Raw genomic sequence first — 25,201 nt, forward strand, 5'->3', positions numbered from 1 at the left:
GTCCTCGTTGATCTTCCACTTCCAGCTTTTCCTCCATGCCTTCACACACCCTATGCCAACATGTTGGCAAATGCCAGAATAACCTATATAAATTCATGTCATTTTGGCAATTTCCTACCACCTTCAAATGTTAAGTCCAGGCTCCTTGTGATGGCTTATGGTGTCTTCCATGACATGACTGCAGCCCATCCCTTCAACCCTACTCTTCGGCTATAAACTCGTTTCTTATATGTTTCTGTAGATGTTGTCCCTCTGCCTAGAATGCCCTCCATCAACCTATTCATTCTAACATTCCATAGATAACTACTATTTATCCTTTAAAATGCTTCTTCTTATGTACCATTTCCTCTACAAAGGCAGAAGGTGTTGTTTGCTTATTTTTAAATTCTGAATTATCACTATATTGTCCACGGTACCAAATGGCAATAACCGGCTAGAATTGTAATGGGGCATTTCTCCTCTAGATTGCCATGTTCCCTTTTGATCATCTCTGCTCACTTATCTAATCTCCTCCTGGACCCTAAAATAGTCAAATTTAACCACTCCTACTTCCTAGAAAGTCTTTGTAAATTTGTAAGAGAGTTTTGAGATTTGTAAACCAAATCTAGTACAGTGTCATGTTCCCTTGACTTTCAGAGGTAGAAGCTCAGAGACAGCCCAGAATCCTCAACTTTTCTGATGTCACATTTTACTCAATTTTTGATATGTAAGGACTGCCACATATGCAGTGATTAGTTCAGAATGAAAAAACTATGTTGAAATAGTAGTGCTGGGTGTTAAGATAGGTTCAGGCTGATGCTAGATCAAATCTTGTGCACTACATGTACAGATTTTGACTTCAAGATCTCAAGTCTCATGCTTTGGTTCTTATTCAAATTTATATTCTTAAAGCTTAAGACATGCTATATATTTACACGGTTGTTGTTGATAATAGGCACCTCTATAAATAGAAAACATGACTTCTCTTGAGAAGTGATTTGGTGTCACTGAAGGGCAAGTTCAATAATTTACATTTCAGAGTAAGGTTGGCTGTGACAAAATTAGTAACTAACGATTTTGTATCTATGAGAGTAGAGAAAGAAACCCAAGGAGGAAAGGCCTATGATCAAATGTGATGCATTTGCAAATTTATTGAAACAGCCCATGCCTCCTGGCTGAACTTAGAAAGATGTGGTTCTAATACCACAATTGCCGAGACTCATTTCCCATATCTGAGACTCAGCAACCAACATTTGAGTTAAAGTTTGGTTATCTCACATGAACCTGTCAGTAATCACATGTGGCTTATGACATGTCATCTGATTGCCATCTGTATCAGTGTCTTCTTTTTTTGAGAATATAATTAAAAACAGAACAAGATAAAAATCCATTATGGAAAATTGTATAAACCCTTTAGACTTGCACTTGGCTTGCATTTCCCCAGGTATACTCATGTAGCTGTGGCATATTAACATTCCAACCTTGCTTTAGGCTAGTGCCAACAGTCTGCAGACCAGCATAAAAAAGTTAGAAGAATGTTCCTCCCAAGTTAGGCTTAAATTGAATCATTGGCTTTTCGCTAATGTTTAAAGCAATAACTGGTAATTGGGCTTGGTGAGTGCCACAAAACATAAATGATGCTTTTTTGGACCAGCACAGGATTTCAAGACAAACACTCTATTCATTTGAGAAAAATTACACATTTCTCAGCTAGAACAGAAGACGGATCATTGCTTGGTTTACATATTCTGCTTTTGTATATTAAGGCAAAATGTTGCAAAGGGAAACATGGAGAGATGCATCTGGAAGTTTGGTGAAAGGCTGTTTAATAATAGTATACAGCAACAATGCCGTGTAATTGTGGAAGCCTAAGTCTTATCTTTTAATGCTGTATTTATCATTTCTCTTTTTTTATCCTAATTACTATTAGGAAAGGTAGATAGGACAGGTGTTGTTACATCAGTCCTGCAGATATAAAGACACCAAAAATTCCAGTAACTTGTCCATAATCAACCCACCAATGACAAGGATCCAATTGCCTCTGAAATTAGAGTATTTAATGGGGGACTTTTATTGTCTCTTGAAGATAAACAAAAAGCAGAGGGAATGACTTAAATTGGGCGGAGAGTCTAACTCTATAGAGAGATAAAATTATAAGAAAGAAAAGACTATTATCTGATTTAAAGGAAAAAATTTATAGTTATTGGGTATTTAAAAGGTATCCAGCATAATGGCAGACAATGTTACATACTTTCTCTTATTTAATCTTTGGATTAAACCTGTGAGAAAGATACTGCTATTTTTGCTTTACATATGACAAAATAGAGTCTCAAAGAGTAAATAAGCATATCATGGTTAGAATAACCTTAACTCCTGAGAAACCATAAGAACTTGAGATTGAATGAGTCCCTTTTGAAATGTTGAAAATATCAATTGACAATAAAGTAAAAGTTTGTAATTTTCATTAAATATGATGACAGAAAAAAAGGAAAATTGCTCTGAAGTTGTTTTCATATGCAATATCCTAGTCAAGTGATTCAAGGGTATAGAAAGAAAATTTCAATACAAAAAATAATAAGTTAAGAGAAAAAAACTAGAATACATTTCATTTCATAGTGAACAGCCTCAGGATGTATTAGAAACTCTTGGCATATCATCAGATTTCCGAACTGATTTCAGATTCCTAATGCACTTAGAGTAAAATGAAAACTTTTGGGTACCAACCTTAAAACTCCATTGGTTGGCTCCCAATCAGTTCTTCAGCCTCATCTTATCTCACTGTTTATAATTTAGTCACTTTGTTCTTTCAGCCACTCCTACATGGCAAGTCATGGACTTCCTTATCTCAAGACCTTCACACAAGCTCTTTCTTATGATAACAGACTCTTCTCCTTAATCTCAGTTTAAATGCCACCCTTCAAAGAGGCCATTTCTAACACTATTAAAAGTAGCTCCTGGTATGGTGGCTCAATGTCTGTAATCCCAGCAGTTTGCAAGGCCAAGGCTGGTGAATTACTTGAGCTCAGGAGTTTGAGACCAGTTTGGGCAACATAGTGAAAGCCTGTTTATATAAAAAATACAACAACTAGTGGGCATGGTGGCATGTGCTTGTGGTCCCAGCCACTTGGGAGACTGAGGTGGGAGGACTGCTTGAGTCTGGGAGGCAGAGGTTGCAGTGAGCCAAGATCACGCCACTGCACTCCAGCCTGGGCCACAGAATGAGACCCTGTCTCAAATAATCAATCAATCAATCAATCAATCAATCAATATTTTAAAAGTAGCTTCTCTTATTCCATTACATGACTCCTTATTTTCTTCTTTCCCCTCTGTAACACTTGTCACAGTGTTTAATTATGAGGCAGTGTTTTATTCTGAAGTATTAATTCATGTTCTTTGTGTATTTCCCCTCCCATTCTGCTTCCTTCAGCATACACCTTAGGAGCAAAAAAGGACTAAAAAATATCTGAAAGTCTTTGCTATGCAGAAGAGTGTTTTGGCTGCATGTTTTCACGTACTTTTTTTTTTTCTCATCAAAGACCAGGCAAGATATGGGGTGGGGAAAGAAGGAACAGGAGTCTGAATGGCTTTATTGACTGGATAGGCAGAAATAGGAGAAAAGTCTGAAAGTGTAAAGGGAAGAAAGAACTTGCATTGTCAGAACCAGGGGTAGAGTGAAAAATATTCAGTGTGTGCTGTTTTGAGACTAGAAAACCAACATGCCCGTGGTCTGTGGACAACAGGTCCCATTCCATAGCCCTGTACACTTGGAAGCACTATAGATTTATGATATTTACACATTGTAGAGGGCTGGATAATTTCCCAAAGATATTAATACCAGGTCCTATTTCCCAGAACCTGTAAATGTTACCTTTTATAGAAAAAGGGTTTTTTCAGTTACAATTAGGTTAAGGATCTTGAGATGAGGCGTTTTCCCTGTATTATCTCAGTGGACCCTAAGAACTCACAAGTATCCTTATAGATGGAGCTGGGAGATTTGGCGCAGAGAAGAAGGTGATAACGTTACCATGGAGATAGAGATTGGAATGAGGTGGCCACAAATCAAAGAATGCTGCAGTCACCAGAAGCTGGAGGGAGCAAGGAACAGATTCCCCAATAGCACCTCTAGAGGGAGCACAGCCCTGTTGATGCCTTGATTTGGAGCCAGTGAAACTGATTTGGGATTTTTGGCTTCCAGGGCTGTGAGATAACACATTTCTGTTGTTTAAAAACCACCGTGTGTGGTAATTTGTTATAGCGGCCATAGGAAACTAATACTCACATACTGGAGTTAAAAATCCTGTTACTGTTACCAATGTGAACCTGAACAAAATGACTGGGAGCATTTCCCTTAGGCTGGGATAACTGATAGATATGTTACATTTATATGTATGTATTTATCATCATCATCATCATCATCATCATCATCATCATCATCATCACGTTCTTACTCTCTACCAGATTATAACCCTTTCTGTTTTGTTTACTACTCCATATCCAGGACTTAGCTCAGTAACTGGCACATAACAATTGCTCTACAAATAATTATTGAATGAAAGAAAAGCATTGCTAAAATAACAGCATAAACAGAAGGAAAACACAAACAACAAATGTTAAAAATAACTATGAGAAAGACTGCACCAGTAACTAAACTGAATAGTCAAATACCCATTACCAGCAATCTGAATAGGGATTTAGGTCACTCTGATCCCATGTGTAGGAATGCTTCCCTCACTTTGAGACTTTTTCTTTTGCACCGACTAACTGATTGTGTTCTGGCACCCAATACGCTATTAGCACAATCTCATGTATGCTCAAAGCTCAAGTTGGTCTATGAAGGAATGAGAGACCTGGTGCCCATTCTTACAGGCTGAAATCACCAGGTGGGAATGTAGCTGTTCTAACCTGTGAATTATAGTTACCTGTGCCACTGGGATAGCACGATATTTCCCTGTTCTGCTTTTCAAATTAAAAGATCTCTTATTGTGAGCCAACTCAGAATGAAAGGGAGTAGAATACTGCCTGCTCAGTGTTGCAAAATATACCAGATCATGCTGCATTGTTTGTGCTCTTCTGAAAGGGACTGGGCTAAAACAACATAACTGTACTGCTCTTGGCTTCTTCACAAATGTGAATGCAGTGTCACAAGATGTCATGCCGAGAATAAACATTTTCAGCACTTAACTGAAATTTCAGCTTGCACTCATATTTAATTATAACCCAAATAGTCCCCCATTCAGTTTCTGAGAAAGGTAAAGCATCTGCTAATGACTTCTAGGAAGAGAGAGATTGTGAGAATAGCTTTACTTGAGGCCTCTTAGCTGGAATTAAGCTGGGGATCTGTGCGCCAGGCCTATAGGGGAACTGAAGACTGAGGTTCTGTCTTTCCCCTCTTCATGCAAGCATCTGCTCCCCGCTAAGGGCCAAGTGGCTTTAGAGAGTGATTGTGGACCAGGTAGCCGGGAATGCAAAGTGCCTAGTGCAAAGTGGAATGATACAGGTATGGAACAATTCAAACACATTCAAACCTAACTCTCCACACATGTGCAGTGGTGAATTAGAGTACTGAGCCATTTGAATCACAGTAAATTCCTTTTCAAAACATTACTATCTTTAGAAGTGGTTTTTAACTTTTTAAAGGTCGAAGTCTCTTATGAGTAGTTAGGAAAAACAACTGATCTCTCTCCACCAAAAATTTACTTATGCAAACCCATAAAGGCCAAGAGACCTTGACCTTTTCTACATTGTACATGAAAGTACTGACGTATTAATGGCTAAGATATTTATTTACCTTTAAATTATGATTAATAAGGGCAGACTGCCTGAGTTGGAATTTCCAGTTCTGCCATTTAGTAGCTGTAGGAGCTTGGGCAAGTTGCTTGATCTCTCTCTTCCTCAGTTTCTTCATTTGTAAAATGGGACTGATGATAATGACAACTACCACTGAGGATCATTATGGGTAAATAATGAATTCATTATGTAAAGTGCTTACAGCATTCGCTGGCATTTAACAAATATTTATAGAGCTTTGACTATATACATGGACTGTTCTAAGAATGGGAATAAGGCAATGAATACAAATTATTGCCATCATTGGAATGTGCATTTTATTGTGGAACTTAAATCTTGCAGTGTAGTTCATAGCAATTAAAAAAACTTTTCGTTTATGTTTTCTCTTTGTTCCGACAACAGATAAATAAGATCTTAATACAGATTTTCCCTCTGGGATGCTGTAGCTTCAGGGAGCTCGAATCTACAGTTCTAATTTTTATTTCATCTTCATCCTACACCTGACAGCCATTCTGCATAAGTAATTTGGGCTGTGAGTACTTACCTTCAACTTGGCATAGGTATTTATAAAATGTAAAAAAAGCCAGACGGCAGGAAAACAATTTATTCTGCCCTATTCCTAAACTTTTATTCACTCATCTGTTATGCTTAAAAATCAATTAGCAATCTGTATACACTGTAAAGACAATTTTATTTAGTTTTAACTGTAGACCTAGGTAAATTCAGCCGCAATTTTCCCACCAATGGTGCTCTAAGATAATGTTTGCATTTCAGAAGCAAATGAGGGCTTCTTTTTAGTATGACATATTTTTTTAAGTCTTCATGCTTATGTTTTATCTTTCTGTCCTTTTCTTTCCTGTTCCTCACCTGCCTCTCTCCTATCAGTACCAGTAGAATATAATCTTTTGGACTTTCTTTCTTTATAAAACAAATTAAATAATTATATATTTAAAGGAAGTTGAAAAATAATGTACAGGGACATCACATGCATCCTTTACCCAGCTTTCCCCAATATTAACATCATACAAAACCATATTAAACCAACAAATTGAAATTGGTACAATTCAGAGAGATTACTCAGATTTCAATGGGATTTGTTTTTAACATAACCAGTTACTACGTTTGGTAAGCATCAGTTATGATTGCAGTAAAGGTTGAAATCCACTTTCTCATGTGTGCGTGCGCACGTGTGTGTGTGTGTGTATTTGGATGTGAGTTCATGTGTGCTTTTGTGTGTATCTATTGGGTTGTGTGTGTGACAGAGGGACAGAGAAAGTGAGGGACGAAACACTCCTGGCCCTACTCTTTCATGAAGCTGTGTTTCTGAGGAACAAATGAGAGAACATAATGTAAATACCATTATAAAAACCTATAAAGTACTAAATAAAACATATATTGTGTTAGATTTCTCATCTTTCCATTCAGAAAAAATGTCTTATGAATAGAGTACACAGAGCATAGGTAGAGCCTACTCATCTACCTCAGAGCGTAAGGCAACATGTGTGTGTTGTTCAGGGGAGGGTTATATGGTACGCTCAGCAAAATTCTATTGGAAGACATAGAATCACATAGTCACAGACTTAGAAGGGACTTTGGGGCCAATCGTTCCAACTCTCTACATGGTACTCATATTTTGAAATATTCTCATCAGGTGGTCTCCTAATCTCTGATTAAAACTTCAAATGATGGGCACATTCTGCCTTATGATTCAGTCTTTCTCCATTTAGAGAGCTCTAAGTGTTTAAAAGCTCTTTATTATAATAAGATGACTTCCCCATGACTTTAAACACTGGTCTTGGTTCTGCCATCTGGTACCCCATACAATGGATGACAGCTGGAGACAGTCATCATTCCCCTAAATATTCTCTTCTCCACCCTAAAAAACTCAAGTCCTTCTTTAACATGTTCCTCATATACAAGGTTGCTCATCTCTGGATGAGCTTATTTTTCTTTGCAAGGATGGAATGAGGATCAGAGCACAATAGGGTATGAGCTTAAGCCCAGGAGGCAGAGGTTGCAGAGAGCTGAGATCATACCACCACACTCCAGCCTGGGCTACAGAGTGAGACCATGTGAAAGAAAGAGAGAGAGAGACAGAGAAAGAGAGAGAGAGGAAGGAAGGAAGGAAGGAAGGAAGGAAGGAAGAAGAAAGAAAGGAAGAAAGGAAGAAAGGAAGAAAAAGAAAGAAAGAAAGGAAGAAAGGAAGAGAAAGAAAGAAAGGAAAAGAAAGAAAGAAAGAAAAGAAAAGAAAAGAAAAGAAAAGAAAAGAAAAGAAAAGAAAAGAAAAGAAAGAAAGAAAGAAAAGAAAGAAAGAAACAGCACTCTCAAGAGCTGGACCAATCTCTTTCTGTGTTCTATATAAGATATTTATATCATAGTCCCTATAATCACATTATTTTTTGCCTCCCTCCCTCAACTTGCTTTATATTCTTCTTGAAATCAACATTGAAATTCCCTAATATTTTTTTCCCCAGGCTTTGATATTTAGCTATTCCTCCCTGTTTCTGCATATATGTAGCTAGTTTTTTGGGGCACAGGAGCCAGACTTCATGAAGATTCTTATTAAAATAGGCCTATTGTACCATTCTATTGAGACTTTTTATATCCTGACTCTATCATTAAATATATTTACTGTTGCCACTGGCTCCAAGGGTTGTTGGCTGCAACCCTTATAAATAAATAGTCCTTGAGTCCTCTCTTAAAATTGCAGAGAAAAGCCCAGAGTTCTAGAATTGGATTAACTATTATTTGTGTGACTATGAACAAGTCACTGGGTCATGAAGTCTCTTATTTATGCTCAAGGTCATGAAGTCTCCTGAGCATAAAAGGGTGAAAAGGAGATCATTAGAAAGGTATAAATTCTTACTGTAACATTTTGACCTCCTATTAATGTTAAATTTTAATTCAGCATTCAGCTGTAAGGTTTCACTGAGGACTGACATAAGAAGTAGCCATATACCAAAGGCCTCTGTGTTTTCTATGGAATTGTATTATGTGATTCAATGTCTCATTTGTAACATTCCCATGGGAAATTTCTCTTGGTGCCTAGGGATAGAAAAAATTTTCTCTCCCAGTGATTGCTGAGCTGACATGAGTTTCCATCTGTTTTGACTTCTAAGAAGCTAGGAGGAAAAAATCAATTGTTCAATTGCCGTATTTTGTCTTTCTTTTTATTTATTGATTTTCCCCTTTCCATCACACTTTATAACCTAACATTCCATGTTAATAGCTCTGTGTGTGTGTGTATATATATATATAAAATTATATACATATATATTTATATAATTATATATATATTTAAGCAGACCCATGACATATCCTTTTTCTAAATGCAGGCAAAATATAAAATTAGACAAACAATCGAAGATAAGCAGGACATCACAACAGATGTCTTTTCAGATGTTTAAATGTCCATGGAATAATTTCTTTACTTTTTAAATAAGGCAGAAATTTTTTTCAGGGAACTTATACTAAAGTAGTTAAGGTTTGCTTTAGCCCTCCAAAGCACCTCCTTTCAAAATTTCTCAGTTTAGAATGGCATGTTCTGAAAATCTTCCATATTTAATCTCCTGAAATGGCACCTTATTTAAAGGCAGAAATACAAATCATTGAATCATTTGCTAATCTTCTTTTTGGCCTTTCCATTACAGAGTATTTTTTTTTCATTAAATATTGTTACCTGCCGAGAATTATTTACACTGATAAAACCTCTGGGCTCAGTGTCTGTTAGAAGCCTAGAGTTCTAGAATTGGATTAACTATTATTTGTGTGACTATGAACAAGTCACTGAGTCATGAAGTCAATTTACAGAAAATTGCTTTTTGATGAACACCTGGTCAATATTAGGCATTGTTAAAGAGAATATAACTTACTTTTAAACAGTATAAAATAGTTTATAATATATAGTTTGACTATATGAATGTATAATACTTTAACCTTCAAATTTAGGAGCTTATTAAACCAGTCTAGGGTAGTTAGCCAGCATTATATTGGAAAAGTAATGCTCTAGAGGTAGCCACTATACGAGTAGCTATTGCACCTACTTCAATGAAAAAATGATGCTTTACTTATTAGCAAGAATATGTCAGAAATATATTTTCTTTTTTTTTTTTATTATACTTTAAGTTCTAGGGTACATATGCATAACGTGCAGGTTTGTTACATATGTATACATGTGCCATGTTGGTGTGCTGCACCCATCAACTCGTCAGCACCCATCAATTCATCATTTATATCAGGTATAACTCCCCAATGCAATCCCTCCCCCCTCCCCCCTCCCCATGATAGGCCCCAGTGTGTGATGTTCCCCTTCCCGAGTCCAAGTGAGCTCATTGTTCAGTTCCCACCTATGAGTGAGAACATGCGGTGTTTGGTTTTCTCTTCTTGTGATAGTTTGCTAAGAATGATGGTTTCCAGCTGCATCCATGTCCCTACAAAGGACGCAAACTCATCTTTTTTTATGGCTGCATAGTATTCCATGGTGTATATGTGCCACATTTTCTTAATCCAGTCTGTCACTGATGGACATTTGGGTTGATTCCAAGTCTTTGCTATTGTGAATAGTGCCGCAATAAACATACGTGTGCATGTGTCTTTGTAGTAGCATAATTTATAATCCTTTGGGTATATACCCAGTAATGGGATGGCTGGGTCATATGGTACATCTAGTTCTAGATCCTTGAGGAATCGCCATACTGTTTTCCATAATGGTTGAACTAGTTTACAATCCCACCAACAGTGTAAAAGTGTTCCTATTTCTCCACATCCTCTCCAACACCTATTGTTTCCTGATTTTTTAATGATTGCCATTCTAACTGGTGTGAGATGGTATCTCATTGTGGTTTTGATTTGCATTTCTCTGATGGCCAGTGATGATGAGCATTTTTTCATGTGTCTGTTGGCTGTATGAATGTCTTCTTTTGAGAAATGTCTGTTCATATCCTTTCCCCACTTATTGATGGGGTTGTTTGTTTTTTTCTTGTATATTTGTTTGAGTTCTTTGTAGATTCTGGAAATTAGCCCTTTGTCAGATGAGTAGATTGCAAAAATTTTCTCCCATTCTGTAGGTTGCCTGTTCACTCTGATGGTAGTTTCTTTTGCTGTGCAGAAGCTCTTTAGTTTAATGAGATCCCATTTGTCAATTTTGGCTTTTGCTGCCGTTGCTTTTGGTGTTTTAGACATGAAGTCCTTGCCCATGCCTATGTCCTGAATGGTACTACCTAGATTTTCTTCTAGGGTTTTTATGGTATTAGGTCTAACATTTAAGTCTCTAATCCATCTTGAATTAATCTTCGTATAAGGAGTAAGGAAAGGATCCAGTTTCAGCTTTCTACTTATGGCTAGCCAATTTTCCCAGCACCATTTATTAAATAGGCAATCCTTTCCCCATTTCTTGTTTTTGTCAGGTTTGTCAAAGATCAGATGGTTGTAGATGTGTGGCATTATTTCTGAAGGCTCCGTTCTGTTCCATTGGTCTATATCTCTGTTTTGGTACCAATACCATGCTGTTTTGGTTACTGTAGCCTTGTAGTATAGTTTGAAGTCAGGTAGCGTGACGCCTCCGGCTTTGTCCTTTTGACTTAGGATTGTCTTGGCAATGCGGGCTCTTTTTTGGTTCCATATGAACTTTAAAGCAGTTTTTTCCAATTCGGTGAAGAAACTCATTGGTAGCTTGATGGGGATGGCATTGAATCTATACATTACCTTGGGCAGTATGGCCATTTTCACGATATTGATTCTTCCTATCCATGAGCATGGTATGTTCTTCCATTTGTTTGTGTCCTCTTTGATTTCACTGAGCAGTGGTTTGTAGTTCTCCTTGAAGAGGTCGTTTACATCCCTTGTAAGTTGGATTCCTAGGTATTTTATTCTCTTTGAAGCAATTGTGAATGGAAGTTCATTCCTGATTTGGCTCTCTGCTTGTCTGTTACTGGTGTATAAGAATGCTTGTGATTTTTGCACATTAATTTTGTATCCTGAGACTTTGCTGAAGTTTCTTATCAGCTTAAGAAGATTTTGGGCTGAGACGATGGGGTTTTCTAAATACACAATCATGTCATCTGCAAACAGGGACAATTTGACTTCTTCTTTTCCTAACTGAATACCCTTGATTTCTTTCTCTTGCCTGATTGCCCTAGCCAGAACTTCCAACACTATGTTGAATAGGAGTGGTGAGAGAGGGCATCCCTGTCTTGTGCCAGTTTTCAAAGGGAATTTTTCCAGTTTTTGCCCATTCAGTATGATATTAGCTGTGGGTTTGTCATAAATAGCTCTTATTATTTTGAGGTACGTTCCATCAATACCGAATTTATTGAGCGTTTTTAGCATGAAGGGCTGTTGAATTTTGTCAAAAGCCTTTTCTGCATCTATTGAGATAATCATGTGGTTCTTGTCTTTGGTTCTGTTGATATGCTGGATTACGTTGATTGATTTGCGAATGTTGAACGAGCCTTGCATCCCAGGGATGAAGCCCACTTGATCATGGTGGATAAGCTTTTTGATGTGCTGCTGAATCCGGTTTGCCAGTATTTTATTGAGGATTTTTGCATCGATGTTCATCAGGGAGATTGGTCTAAAATTCTCTTTTTTTGTTGTGTCTCTGCCAGGCTTTGGTATCAGGATGATGTTGGCCTCATAAAATGAGTTAGGGAGGATTCCCTCTTTTTCTATTGATTGGAATAGTTTCAGAAGGAATGGTACCAGCTCCTCCTTGTACCTCTGGTAGAATTCAGCTGTGAATCCATCTGGTCCTGGGCTTTTTTTGGTGGGTAGGCTATTAATTGTTGCCTCAATTTCAGAGGCTGCTATTGGTCTATTCAGGGATTCAACTTCTTCCTGGTTTAGTCTTGGAAGAGTGTACGTGTCCAGGAAATTATCCATTTCTTCTAGATTTTCTAGTTGATTTGCGTAGAGGTGTTTATAGTATTCTCTGATGGTAGTTTGTATTTCTGTGGGGTCGGTGGTGATATCCCCTTTATCATTTTTTATTGCGTCTATTTGATTCCTCTCTCTTTTCTTCTTTATTAGCCTTGCTAGCGGTCTGTCAATTTTGTTGATCTTTTCAAAAAACTGACTCCTGGATTCATTGATTTTTTGGAGGGTTTTTTGTGTTTCTATCTCCTTCAGTTCTGCTCTGATCTTAGTTATTTCTTGCCTTCTGCTAGCTTTTGAATGTGTTTGCTCTTGCCTCTCTAGTTCTTTTAATTGTGATGTTAGAGTGTCAATTTTAGATCTTTCCTGCTTTCTCTTGTGGGCACTTAGTGCTATAAATTTCCCTCTACACACTGCTTTAAATGTGTCCCAGAGATTCTGGTATGTTGTATCTTTGTTCTCATTGGTTTCAAAGAACATCTTTATTTCTGCTTTCATTTCGTTATGTACCCAGTAGTCATTCAGGAGCAGGTTGTTCAGTTTCCATGTAGTTGAGCGGTTTTGATTGAGTTTCTTAGTCCTGAGTTCTAGTTTGATTGCACTGTGGTCAGAGAGACAGTTTGTTATAATTTCTGTTCTTTTACATTTGCTGAGGAGTGCTTTACTTCCAATTATGTGGTCAATTTTGGAATAAGTGTGATGTGGTGCTGAGAAGAAGGTATATTCTGTTGACTTGGGGTGGAGAGTTCTATAGATGTCTATTAGGTCCGCTTGGTGCAGAGATGAGTTCAATTCCTGGATATCCTTGTTAACTTTCTGTCTCGTTGATCTGTCTAATGTTGACAGTGGAGTGTTGAAGTCTCCCATTATTATTGTATGGGAGTCTAAGTCTCTTTGTAAGTCTCTAAGGACTTGCTTTATGAATCTGGGCGCTCCTGTATTGGGTGCATATATATTTAGGATAGTTAGCTCTTCCTGTTTAATTGATCCCTTTACCATTATGTAATGGCCTTCTTTGTCTCTTTTGATCTTTGATGGTTTAAAGTCTGTTTTATCAGAGACTAGGATTGCAACCCCTGCTTTTTTTTTGTTCTCCATTTGCTTGGTAGATCTTCCTCCATCCCTTTATTTTGAGCCTATGTATGTCTCTGCATGTGAGATGGGTCTCCTGAAGACAGCAGACTGATGGGTCTTGACTCTTTATCCAGTTTGCCAGTCTGTGTCTTTTAATTGGAGCATTTAGTCCATTTACATTTAAGGTTAATATTGTTATGTGTGAACTTGATCCTGCCATTATGATATTAACTGGTTATTTCGCTCATTAGTTGATGCAGTTTCTTCCTAGCCTCGATGGTCTTTACATTTTGGCATGTTTTTGCAATGGCTGGTACCGGTTGTTCCTTTCCATGTTTAGGGCTTCCTTCAGGGTCTCTTGTAAGGCAGGCCTGGTGGTGACAAAATCTCTAAGCATTTGCTTATCTGTAAAGAATTTTATTTCTCCTTCACTTATGAAACTTAGTTTGGCTGGATATGAAATTCTGGATTTAAAATTCTTTTCTTTAAGAACGTTGAATATTGGCCCCCACTCTCTTCTGGCTTGTAGAGTTTCTGCCGAGAGATCTGCTGTCAGTCTGATGGGCTTCCCTTTGTGGGTAACCCGACCTTTCTCTCTGGCTGCCCTTAAGATTTTTTCCTTCATTTCAACTTTGGTGAATCTGGCAATTATGTGTCTTGGAGTTGCTCTTCTGGAGGAGTATCTTTGTGGCGTTCTCTGTATTTCCTGAATTTGAATGTTGGCCTGCCCTGCTAGGTTGGGGAAGTTCTCCTGGATGATATCCTGTAGAGTGTTTTCCAATTTGGTTCCATTTTCCCCCTCACTTTCAGGCACCCCAATCAGACGTAGATTTGGTCTTTTTACATAATCCCATACTTCTTGCAGGCTTTGTTCATTTCTTTTTCTTCTTTTTTCTTTTGGTTTCTCTTCTCGCTTCATTTCATTCATTTGATCCTCCATCGCTGATACTCTTTCTTCCAGTTGATCGAGTCGGTTACTGAAGCTTGTGCATTTGTCACGTATTTCTCGTGTCATGGTTTTCATCTCTGTCATTTCGTTTATGACCTTCTCTGCATTAATTAGTCTAGCTGTCAATTCTTCCACTCTTTTTTCAAGATTTTTAGTTTCTTTGTGCTGGGTACGTAATTCCTCCTTTAGCTCTGAGAGGTTTGATGGACTGAAGCCTTCTTCTCTCATCTCATCAAAATCATTCTCTGACCAGCTTTGATCCATTGCTGGCGATGGGCTGTGCTCCTTTGCAGGAGGAGATGCGCTCTTATTTTTTGAATTTCCAGCTTTTCTGCCCTGCTTTTTCCCCATCTTTGTGGTTTTATCTGTCTCTGGTCTTTGATGATGGTGACGTACTGATGGGGTTTTGATATAGGTGTCCTTCCTGTTTGATAGTTTTCCTTCTGACAGTCAGGACCCTCAGCTATAGGTCTGTTGGAGATTGCTTGAGGTCCACTCCAGACCCTGTTTGCCTGGGTATCAGTAGCAGAGGTTGCAGAAGATAGAATATTGCTGAAGAGCGAGTGCACCTTTCTGATTCTTGCTTTGGAAGCTTCCTCTCAGGGGTGTACTCCACCCTGTGAGGTGTGGGGTGTCAGACTGCCCCTAGTGGGGGATGTCTCCCAGTTAGGCTACTCAGGGGTCAGTGACCCACTTGAGCAGGCAGACTGCCCCTTCTCAGATCTCAACCTCCGTGTTGGGAGATCCACTGCTCTCTTCAAAGCTGTCAGACAGAGTCGTTCGCATCTGGACAGGCCTCTGCTGCTTTAGCTGAGCCCTGTCCCCAGAGGCGGAGTCTACAGAGACAGGCAGGTTTCCTTGAGCTGCTGTGAGCTCCACCCAGTTCGAGCTTCCCAGCGGCTTTATTTACCTACTTAAGCCTTAGCGATGGCGGGCGCCCCTCCCCCAGCCTCACTGCTGCCTTGCGGTTAGATTGCCGCAGACTGCTGTGTTAGCAAGGAGGGAGGCTCTGTGGGCGTGGGACCCTCCCGGCCAGGTGTGGGATATAATCTCCAGTGTGCCGGTGTTACAGCGCAGTATTGGGGTGGGAGTTACCCGATTTTCCAGGTGTTGTGCGTCTCAGTTCCCCTGGCTAGGAAAAGGGACTCCCTTCCCCCTCGCGCTTCCCAGGTGAGGCGATGCCTCGCCCTGCTTCAGCTCTCGCTGGTCGGGCTGCAGCAGCTGACCAGCACCAATTGTCCGGCACTCCCGAGTGAGATGACCCCAGTACCTCAGTTGAAAATGCAGAAATCACCGGTCTTCTGTGTCGCTCGCGCTGGGAGATGGAGACTGAAGCTGTTCCTATTCGGCCATCTTGCTCCGCCCCCGAATCCAGAAATATATTTTCTTTGGTGAAATTAGTGGCCCATTAACTAAGCAAGCTAAATGTTATAAATGGAACTTAATTGGTAAAATGAGAGATTTAAATATATGTGGGATATTACAATCTTGGAGACATTCCTCACCTTTGCATGAAGAGGATATAAAAATCTTAGGGAGGCCCATGGCCTATACCATAGGATTAATGACCAAAGTTTGATCACTAAACTACCCTATTTTCAGCTGTCAGTCTAATAGGATTTCTGATTGTCTGATGCTGAATATAAGGGTAACAAAGTTGTCTCTCATTTCTAAGGTTATGATTAGAACACCTAAATGGACAGAGACCTGGGGTTTTATCAAATTTATGGAAGGGGTTGTGAGTCAAACACTGCCTTCTTGCTAATAAATGTTTGCTAATATATACCTATATATGTAGCAGAATTTGCCATTAAGACTTACTTTCAACCTAACTAGCAAAAGCAGTATCACTGGGAGGTTGTTAATCCTCACCAACCTCAACCTTCACCAGTAGCCACATTTACCTGTCAAAGGTTTGTATGACCAAATTAACACAGGATAGCTCTCAGCAGATATTTTGCCTCATTTTATTCTTCATCAGAGCCCTTTCAAATTAGTTACTATTCCCTTTTTTCATATAAGGGAATTCAAGTTTACGGGATACTAATCCATAATCATATTGAGTGGTAGAACCTTATGTGTTTGATTCCAGATAAGGTAACTGCCACCTCCCAAGTATATCAAAACATCATTGCAAGGAATGGGTAAGTAATTATGACATGCCTACAGTGTGTTCCCTGCAAATGTTTATGTTAAACAAAGTCTGTTTAGCTCCCTTATAAGAAAGTTCAAAGTCAATCACATATTAAATTTATTATATATATATATTTATTGTTACTTTACACAGTTATAATTACTGTTAATATATTTTGAGTTTTTAAACTTTTTATACTGTTTTTAAATCTATACCTTATTTGATTTATATAATATATTCAGAGAAATTGCAAGTCATACTCTGGGGCATAAGCCTCTGTGTGACACAATTGTGTGACCCAGTTCTAGAGTCCTCTACCAGAAAGTTAGACTCTGAAATTATCACTTGAAACATGATTTGAAAAAGTCACAGTTATCTAAAGGCCAATAAAAAGCTTATCTCAAAACATTATTACATAGAAAAAACTAAATAGGTATTGGAATGCTGAAGTGATATAAAATATTCATGGGTTGAGAATTTTGATATACATTAGAGGACAGCAGAGTTGAAGGAATAGTTTTGGGTTCCATGAAACTACTAGTCAGTCTAAAAATAGAAAACAAAGGAATCAAATTCAATATATGAATACAGAAGAATTTAATTACACAGTTACCAATAAAATATCATGTTCCAATTGCATTTGATTTTGGGTATTGTGTTCCAAGCATAAATCAATCTGGTCACAAATAACTGAAATCTAGTTTATATATTAAAATCTTTAAGTTCTTAGAAAAAAGATCTTAGGTTAATAGAAAGGTAACATTGATAAGTTTCTGTTTATATTTCTGAAATGTATGCTTTTAGGTAATTTATGTTTAATATAAGTGGAAGTTATAGGGAGAAAATTGTTCATTTCATAGGAAGCGATTTATTTAGCAACCCCTTATTACAAGTGGAAGTGGTGGCATCCAGAGAATATAGGTTATGAGAAAATGTATATTCATACTTTTACTTTAAAATGTTACATATTTTAATTTATTCTAATTTCATTTAAAAACGAAAGCATATATTATGAATAGGTAATTTAATCAAACTCTTTTTTTGAGAAAGGCTAATATGTTTTTATTATACTATAGCTGTAGATCTGGCTTTAATAATTTTGGGGCCAGGCATGGTTGCTCACGCCAGTAATCCCAGTACTTTGGGAGGCCGAGGCGGGCGGATCACGAGATCAGGAGATTGAGACCATCCTGGCTAACATGGTGAAACTCCATCTCTACTAAAAATACAAGTATTAGCTGGGCATGGTGGCGGGCACCTGTAGTCCCAGCTACTTGGGAGGCTGAGGCAGAAGAATGGCGTGAATCCGGGAGGCGGAGCTTGCAGTGAGCTGACATGGTGCCACTGCTCTCCAGCCTGGGTGCCACTTCTCTCCAGCCTGGGTGACAGAGCGAGACTCCGTCTCAAAAAAAAAAAAAAAAAAAAAGAATTTTGAGTGCATTAGCCTTTTTCATATGTGTTATTATTATATAAACATTAAAATTACCCTTCCTCTGTAATTAAAATGAAAAACCCACACACATTACAAAGTAAGGAGTTATGTCTTTATTCTTAAAATGTATGTATATGCTTATAGTAACTTAGGATAAAAAGTATCTCAAAATTACTCTGTTCTTATAAATGTTACTTGGAGTATTATGGGAAGAAAGTCTGCTAGTTGGATTAATTTCCTGGGATGTTTTTTCAACTCGTTGATATTTATCATAACTGAACATAATGAAATGAGACATAAAAATTATATTACAGCTTTTATAGGTTTAATATACATCAATGTTTAGAAAGCTGGTTAGACATAAAATTAATATTTGTTCTAGGGTTTCAACGTTGACTTCAGTAATAGCAGAGGAAAAAAAAAAAAAAAAGAATGTGCTTAAAGAGAAAATCTCTGGTTATTTTATAAACATACCACTCCGTTCACTGATAGCAGCTGGTCTCCTCTTTTGAGGCCTCCGTGTCTTTCAGCGACCCCTCCAGGAATGATGCGAGAGATATAAATGGGGGAATTTTGCTCCTTTCCTCCCATCACGTTAAAACCAAGGCCTTCATCAGTCTTTGGCAGTTCAACTACTCGCGGGTGGGAGTGGCCTTCGCTAGCTGCAAAAGCTGCAACTGTTGCCTGAAAAAAAAAAAAAAAAAGACGGTCTTTTGGTAATAAAATGAGGGAAAAAAGGCTAATCATATGCTTTGCAGTGGGTAGCTCAGGCAACTTCTCATATTTTTATAGTATTCTCCTGTGAAAGAAAGAACACAAAAAGCAGAGGCCTTTCTTTATTTAGATGCCATCTAGGATTTCTTTCTTTGGTAAAGTCCCACTCATCTATTTCCAGCTTCCTAAGGCTTATCTGGTATGACAAAATTTTCCTGTCTTCATAAAAATCTTTTCCAGTTACCTTGGTTAGATGCAATTCTTCCTAGTCCTGCAGTCCAAATAACTTTGTTATATGTATTATCTACTATTATAATTGTTTTATACATATGTTGACTATGAGCACCTTAAGAGCAGAGATGGTGTCTTGCACTCTTTTGTATGACATACAGTCTAATCTGGTGCTTGTACATAAAAGTTCATAAGTTTTTTTTTTAAATAAATTGGAGAGCACTTATATGTATACATACTTTTGAATACATATGTAATCTTGCTATTGCCAACCGAAAAGCTTAGCAAATTTAACTTTTTAAAAAAATTAAGGATGCCTTAAAGATAATGAAAACTAAAATAAAATAATAGATTCAAACAGATTATTGTTAGTTTATACCAATATTCCTTATTATCATTCCATACTGAGAAATCTTATCAGGAATAGGATTTTGCTTCCTATATTATACATTAATATTTCAATTATTATAACAAAATAGGCAATATGAATAGTCAATGGTTTTATGCCTAGATATGCAAAACACCATTTAATATGGACATAATATGTTTTAAAATTCATGTACTGATTTCATTAAATGAGTTCAAGAAAACAACTTACCATTAGTTCCCTCTAACCCCACAGAAATAAAATAACAGCATTTAGGTAGTTTCTATCAAGAAATGATTCCCTGCCTGCTTATTTTTCACTTTTATTAATTCACCTTGACCACAGTTGATTAGATGCCTACTATAAAGTGACTTACTCAACACTGTGAAAATATTTATTCCCAAGAACTGTACATTCTTTTCCACACACAGCATTATCACATCAATTTAGCATGACGCTACTGTCTGCATTTAGTGAAACGTAGTGAATGACATGAAAACAATGGCTTGTTTTTAGCTACATGCATTTGCTCATGCAAACCTCATTGTCATGCATAGATTTTAATGGCTGACATGGATGCAATGCAGACAGCCCAGAAACAACCAGAAAATATTGTGCTATTGCAACATTATGCTGCTATCCTGCTGTTCTACATGAATAAGAAATGAGAATGGCAAAACACTACACAATTCACTTTCCCCTTAATTAAACCACGTAGGGATCATTTTTCTGTGTATGTTCCACTTCAGTACAAGCAAAGCGTGACATAATGATAATAACACCCTTTTTTTCCCCCTGAGTTTAAACAAAAGAAAACAAAACAAAACAAAAAAACCTTACAAATCTACAGTGTTCAGTTACAGAGTAAAAACTAAAAACTCAAGAGAGAAACTAAACAAGCGTTGATGTAACACAAAGGAATTAAATGGAAAATTCTAATCATTTTCAATGGTTATTTCTTATACATTATTAGAAAAATAAAGTATTTTTAAAAGCAAGTCATGTTTCTATTATAACATTTGTGTGTTTGTAAAAGAAGAGCTGCATCAGTGATTTTAGTTTAAAATTGGTATTTCCTAATGGCCTAATTTCCTGATAATTTCACCATCCTCTTGGTATAACATTTCCATTAGTAGGGTCTCTACAATCTCTAGATTTAAGTTTTTAAAGGGCAGATGTGTTCACTACCACAAAAGGTGACAGGCCTCTTCTGTAGTTCAGTGCCACACCCTTTCAGCAAGTTATCCACTGCTCAGCTGAATACGTAGAAGTATCCTAGATCAGTGGGTGTCAGGTGAATTCTTTTCCTGTCTAATTGAAATCAAATCTTTAGACCGGTGCAAATAAATCTTCATGCACTGAATATGATACAGGTTCTTTTGGACCAGAAGAATGTGTCAGAAAATCATATAGTATTTCCCACAATGAACCAGTAGATTTGCTTGTGCCAAATGGACATTAAGTGAGTTTAATGAAATCATTCTCCTTTCTTAAGCTACAGAAGCAGCAGAAACGTTCAATTTTCCATTAGGATTTTTACCTGAGAAGTAGTACTGGTTCTAGACTCTGGGCTGCCACTGATGTCTAAATTCTCTTACAGTGTACACACGAGAATACCTGAAACACACACGCGCACAGTCAATTACTAGATAACTGGAGTCAAGTATATTTTTAAAGTTACTCAAGCCTTACCTTTGCTGTTGCCCTCGCACGGAATTCAGGACAGCCATTAACAGTTATCGTTTCATGCATATATTGATACACCTAAAATGTTCACATAAAAAGAAGAATGTGTAAGAACATTAAGAATAATAATTCTTTTATTGCAGAAAGAAAATTACATTTTCATTGTAGGAAAAAACTTCTCTATCACAAAATAAAATAGGTCTGATGATTAGGAATGTACCTAATAGCACTCCTTAAACAGAAGATATTATTACCCATTGTGATTTTAGATACAATTACAGAAATCATTAAAATGTAGTAGAAAAAAATTGTTTCTTGTAAAATGCCAGGGATGGGATTATAAAATCTTTATATCCATGGTAAAAATAAATTGCTTAATCTTAAACAAAGTACAGAAAAAAACCTTAAAGGACATCTTGAGGAAAATGTTTGGAAAAAGGTAACAAGGTTAAATGTGTTGGACTATATGTTCACTTTGGATTTAAATAGTAAACATAAAAATTTATTCCATAATGCATAGCAATAAAAGTCCATTTGGTACTAGGCTAGAGTATTTTTGGGGAGTGATCCGTTAGCTATTTCAGTAAAAAAGGTAAGGGAAAAACTGCAATTGAAGGTTTAAAGTTTTTTTCTTTTCTTCCTTTTTATTAATCTTATTTTACATGCTTAAGTCAAAAATGAAATAAGTGAATTCAACATTTGATTAATTCACCCATTCAACAGCTATTTATTGAGGGTCTGGGACTAATCTCTTCCCTACATTTTTGACTGGCTCATAATTTCTCAGATACATTTGGTTGAAGCGCCACAAGGCTGACTCATCTTTCCCTGGTGACATGGTTAGAAGGAAATTGACAAAGTAGTCTGTACTAAAAAGGGAACAGCGCAATTCAGAATCTAACTTTTAGCTCTGAATCTCCACCTAACAATTATGAGGCGTTCAATTTCTATGGGAAATCTGAATGGGGACAGGAACAAGTTTCCAGAAGATCATTTGTGGAATCTGAGATATGTTACTGCAAATTCTCCAGGTTACCTGAACAGCTGCTAAACATACTTCCAGGTTATTTCCTTGGAAATGCATTATTTTATTCCATAGAGACAGACTTTCCAAAAATAAATTCTACTTATTTGCTCTAATAGCCCATTTCAGAGGAGGATTTTCCCTGCCCTGCTTCTCTTGTAATAAACTCTCTCAAATCTGACCCTTCATTCCACCCTAGCTCATTACCTCTCGCTGAAAGCATTGCATTAGTGTCTTAATTGGGTCTCCCTGCCATCAAACAATACACACTTTGGTGATCATCAAGTACCTACCCGACCATGTCTCTACTGTGCTCTTGGCTGTCTGCTGCCCTCACTGCAAAGGTGATTAGGGCAAATACCTACAGGAGTCAAGCCACAGATAATAATACAGAACTCAGTCTTCTCTCTAGCTCTATTTTCCTGTTTTCTTTTCTCCACCCCCACCATTCCTCAGAGATACCGAACTCTCCAGGTTACCCAGGTCTCTGCAAATGCCGTTTACTCTGCTAGGAATGCCCTTCCACCTGGCAGACTCTTATTCGTCCAAATTTAATATGATGATAAAAGGTCAAATTCAAATATTGTCTCCTCTATTAAATGTTTTCTGCCTCCCTCAAGCAGAGTGAGTCTCTCCTTCCATAGTTCCTGGCCATCTGAATTTGTTTGAAGTTATTTTGGCTAACATTGCCAGGGAAAGTGACTTTGTCTGCATCCAAGGATGTTTATGAAGACAATAGTTTAGCAAATAATTGGAATACTGTCATCAATTGATTAAAACAAAAGGTAATTTTGTAAGTGCTGGAGATAAAGTAAATACCTGTAAGCTAATAAATATCACACATTAAGAATAATTAGCCTTAAGATCCCAAATTGATTTTGAATTAAAAAGTGGGATATTCAGGGATCAATACTGTGTAGTAGATAATTTCACAGACTGGAGATGGCTTGGAAGCAAACCCTAGCTGTGCAATTAAATTGTATGATGTTTGTCAGTTACTTACTTTCTCTGATCCTCAATTTACTCATTTTAAAAATGTGCCTTAAAATATTAAGTAACTTCTAGGTCTGTTATGAGGAATAAATAAGATAAGAACAGTTTGCCATGTGTAGTGTGTTTCCAAAAATTAGCTATCATTGTTATGCTGTTGTTGGCATTTGATGTTTCTCATCTTGTTTGACCATGGATCTTTTGGGGAAAATCTCCTAGGATGAGCAGTTCGTGAACACTCTTTACATATAATTGATCAAGGGCTGTAGTTCTCAACTGAGGACAGTGTTGCCCTCCAGGAGACATTTGGCAGTGTCTGGAGGCATTTTTGGTTATCATAAATGGGCAGGGGTGGGATGCTACTGCATCTAGCATGTGGTGTCCAGGGATGCTGCTAAATTCCTACAGTGCACAGTGAAGCCTCACACAACAAAGAATTATCTGCCAAAACACCAGTAGTGCTGAGATTGATAAATCCTGATCTAAGGAATTAAGCTATAGCTTTTCTTCTTATATCTAATGATTAGTAAGCTGTAAAAACACACTTGGATAGCACTCAGTAAAGGCAATTGTAAAACATTCAATAAATATTTGTTGGAGTAAATTACCATAATTCTGGTACATATTTCATGAGAAATCACCATGGACCAAATGTAATACTAAGCATTTTATATCTATGAGCTCAATTAATTCTCCTAACTTATGATTTGGGCCCTCTACACACAAAGACACTGAATCACAGGGGGAGGAACATACCGATGACCACACAGCTAATTTGTTGCAGATTTGGTACAGCACCTCATCTCTATCTCCCTTCAAAATCTTTCCTCTTTCAACCTTGTCAGACTTTCTTATATTAAAACAGCATCAGATCGCTACTATTTTGGCAGCATCAGTGTGAACAAAAACTTGCAGGTGTTACAAGCATTTCTTTGTATTTTGAATAAAGAAATCTAGGTTTTATATAGTGGATACAATTAAACAAGCGATGGCTGCAAATACACAATGCAACAATTCTGAAACCAATAAATTCATTAGTCCAGAATGAAATATCATTTTAATCTTCCTTTACGATGATAATATATGAAGATTTAATGGAATGAATCCAATATAATTGCCAGTCTTTTTTTTTCTTCTACAAAACTCAATAGATTCTGATTAGCTGGTTTTCAAAAGTGAGCTGAAGAGGACATGATCTGGTTGTACAGTCAGATCAAATCCTGGAGATCTTAATTCTATTTCCATTAGCTGTGTCACCTTATGAACTTCCTTAGCCTCTCATTTCCTAAGGCACAAAATATATCCACGCCTATCTTACTTTTCAAGGACAATTTTTAAAGGATTTGTAAAATTTTGAAGAAAGTTGTCATGGAAAGCTGAAGTATTTTACCAGATACCCTGAGAGAGTTCTTAAAGGGAAAAGAGAAAAGAGTTATATGTCCTTTAATGAGGGGCTTATTAGTGGGACTTATAGACTCCTGAATCCTTTGGGTCCCAGAATGTATGATAAATTTCAGCTACAGCATTTGTAAGCACATTTCATTGGTAAAATGGGTTTAGTTCCTAGTGTAAGCCAAATAACTGATAGAAACTCATAGGGGTTTTACTTTATATTTCAGCATTAGTAATTTCCTAACCTTGAATAAATCGCACAGATTCAATAGCACTTTGCATGTTTAGAACTTATTCCAAGCTACTGAAAAATTGAACAAAATATATTAACTTAAAAAAAGCAATAAAATTATAGTGAGTTGGTTCAGAAAGTTCATTTATTCATTTGTTCAGCTAACATTCATTTAGGAGCAATTCTAGTCAATGTGTTAGGCACCTGGGCTAAATTATGAAAGTAAAAAATAATGGTTGTTTTTAATTAATGTTTGAAACAATATTAATTTTCACTATAGAAGGGCTGTTTTCAGTTTTTTAAGTGAAAAATTTCCATTTTATTTTTCTTTATATTTAAA

The 25,201-nt window shown here is 37.2% G+C and overlaps 1 protein-coding gene across 2 annotated transcripts in view; it reads right to left on the reverse strand.

Moving 5' to 3' along the window:
* LIN7A (lin-7 homolog A, crumbs cell polarity complex component) overlaps positions 1–25,201 on the reverse strand; it is a 148,431-nt gene that overhangs the window by 39,757 nt on the left and 83,473 nt on the right. For both annotated transcript variants that reach the window (XM_023201855.1, XM_023202493.2), the window contains 2 exons: positions 21,230–21,301; positions 18,700–18,909 (listed from right to left, as the gene is read on the reverse strand). In XM_023201855.1, coding sequence (XP_023057623.1) covers positions 18,700–18,909; positions 21,230–21,301 — 282 coding nt within the window. The remainder of the gene's footprint in view (positions 1–18,699; positions 18,910–21,229; positions 21,302–25,201) is intronic.

This window comes from Piliocolobus tephrosceles, chromosome 10 (genome assembly GCF_002776525.5).
Source record: "Piliocolobus tephrosceles isolate RC106 chromosome 10, ASM277652v3, whole genome shotgun sequence".
NCBI classification, from domain to species: domain Eukaryota; kingdom Metazoa; phylum Chordata; class Mammalia; order Primates; family Cercopithecidae; genus Piliocolobus; species Piliocolobus tephrosceles.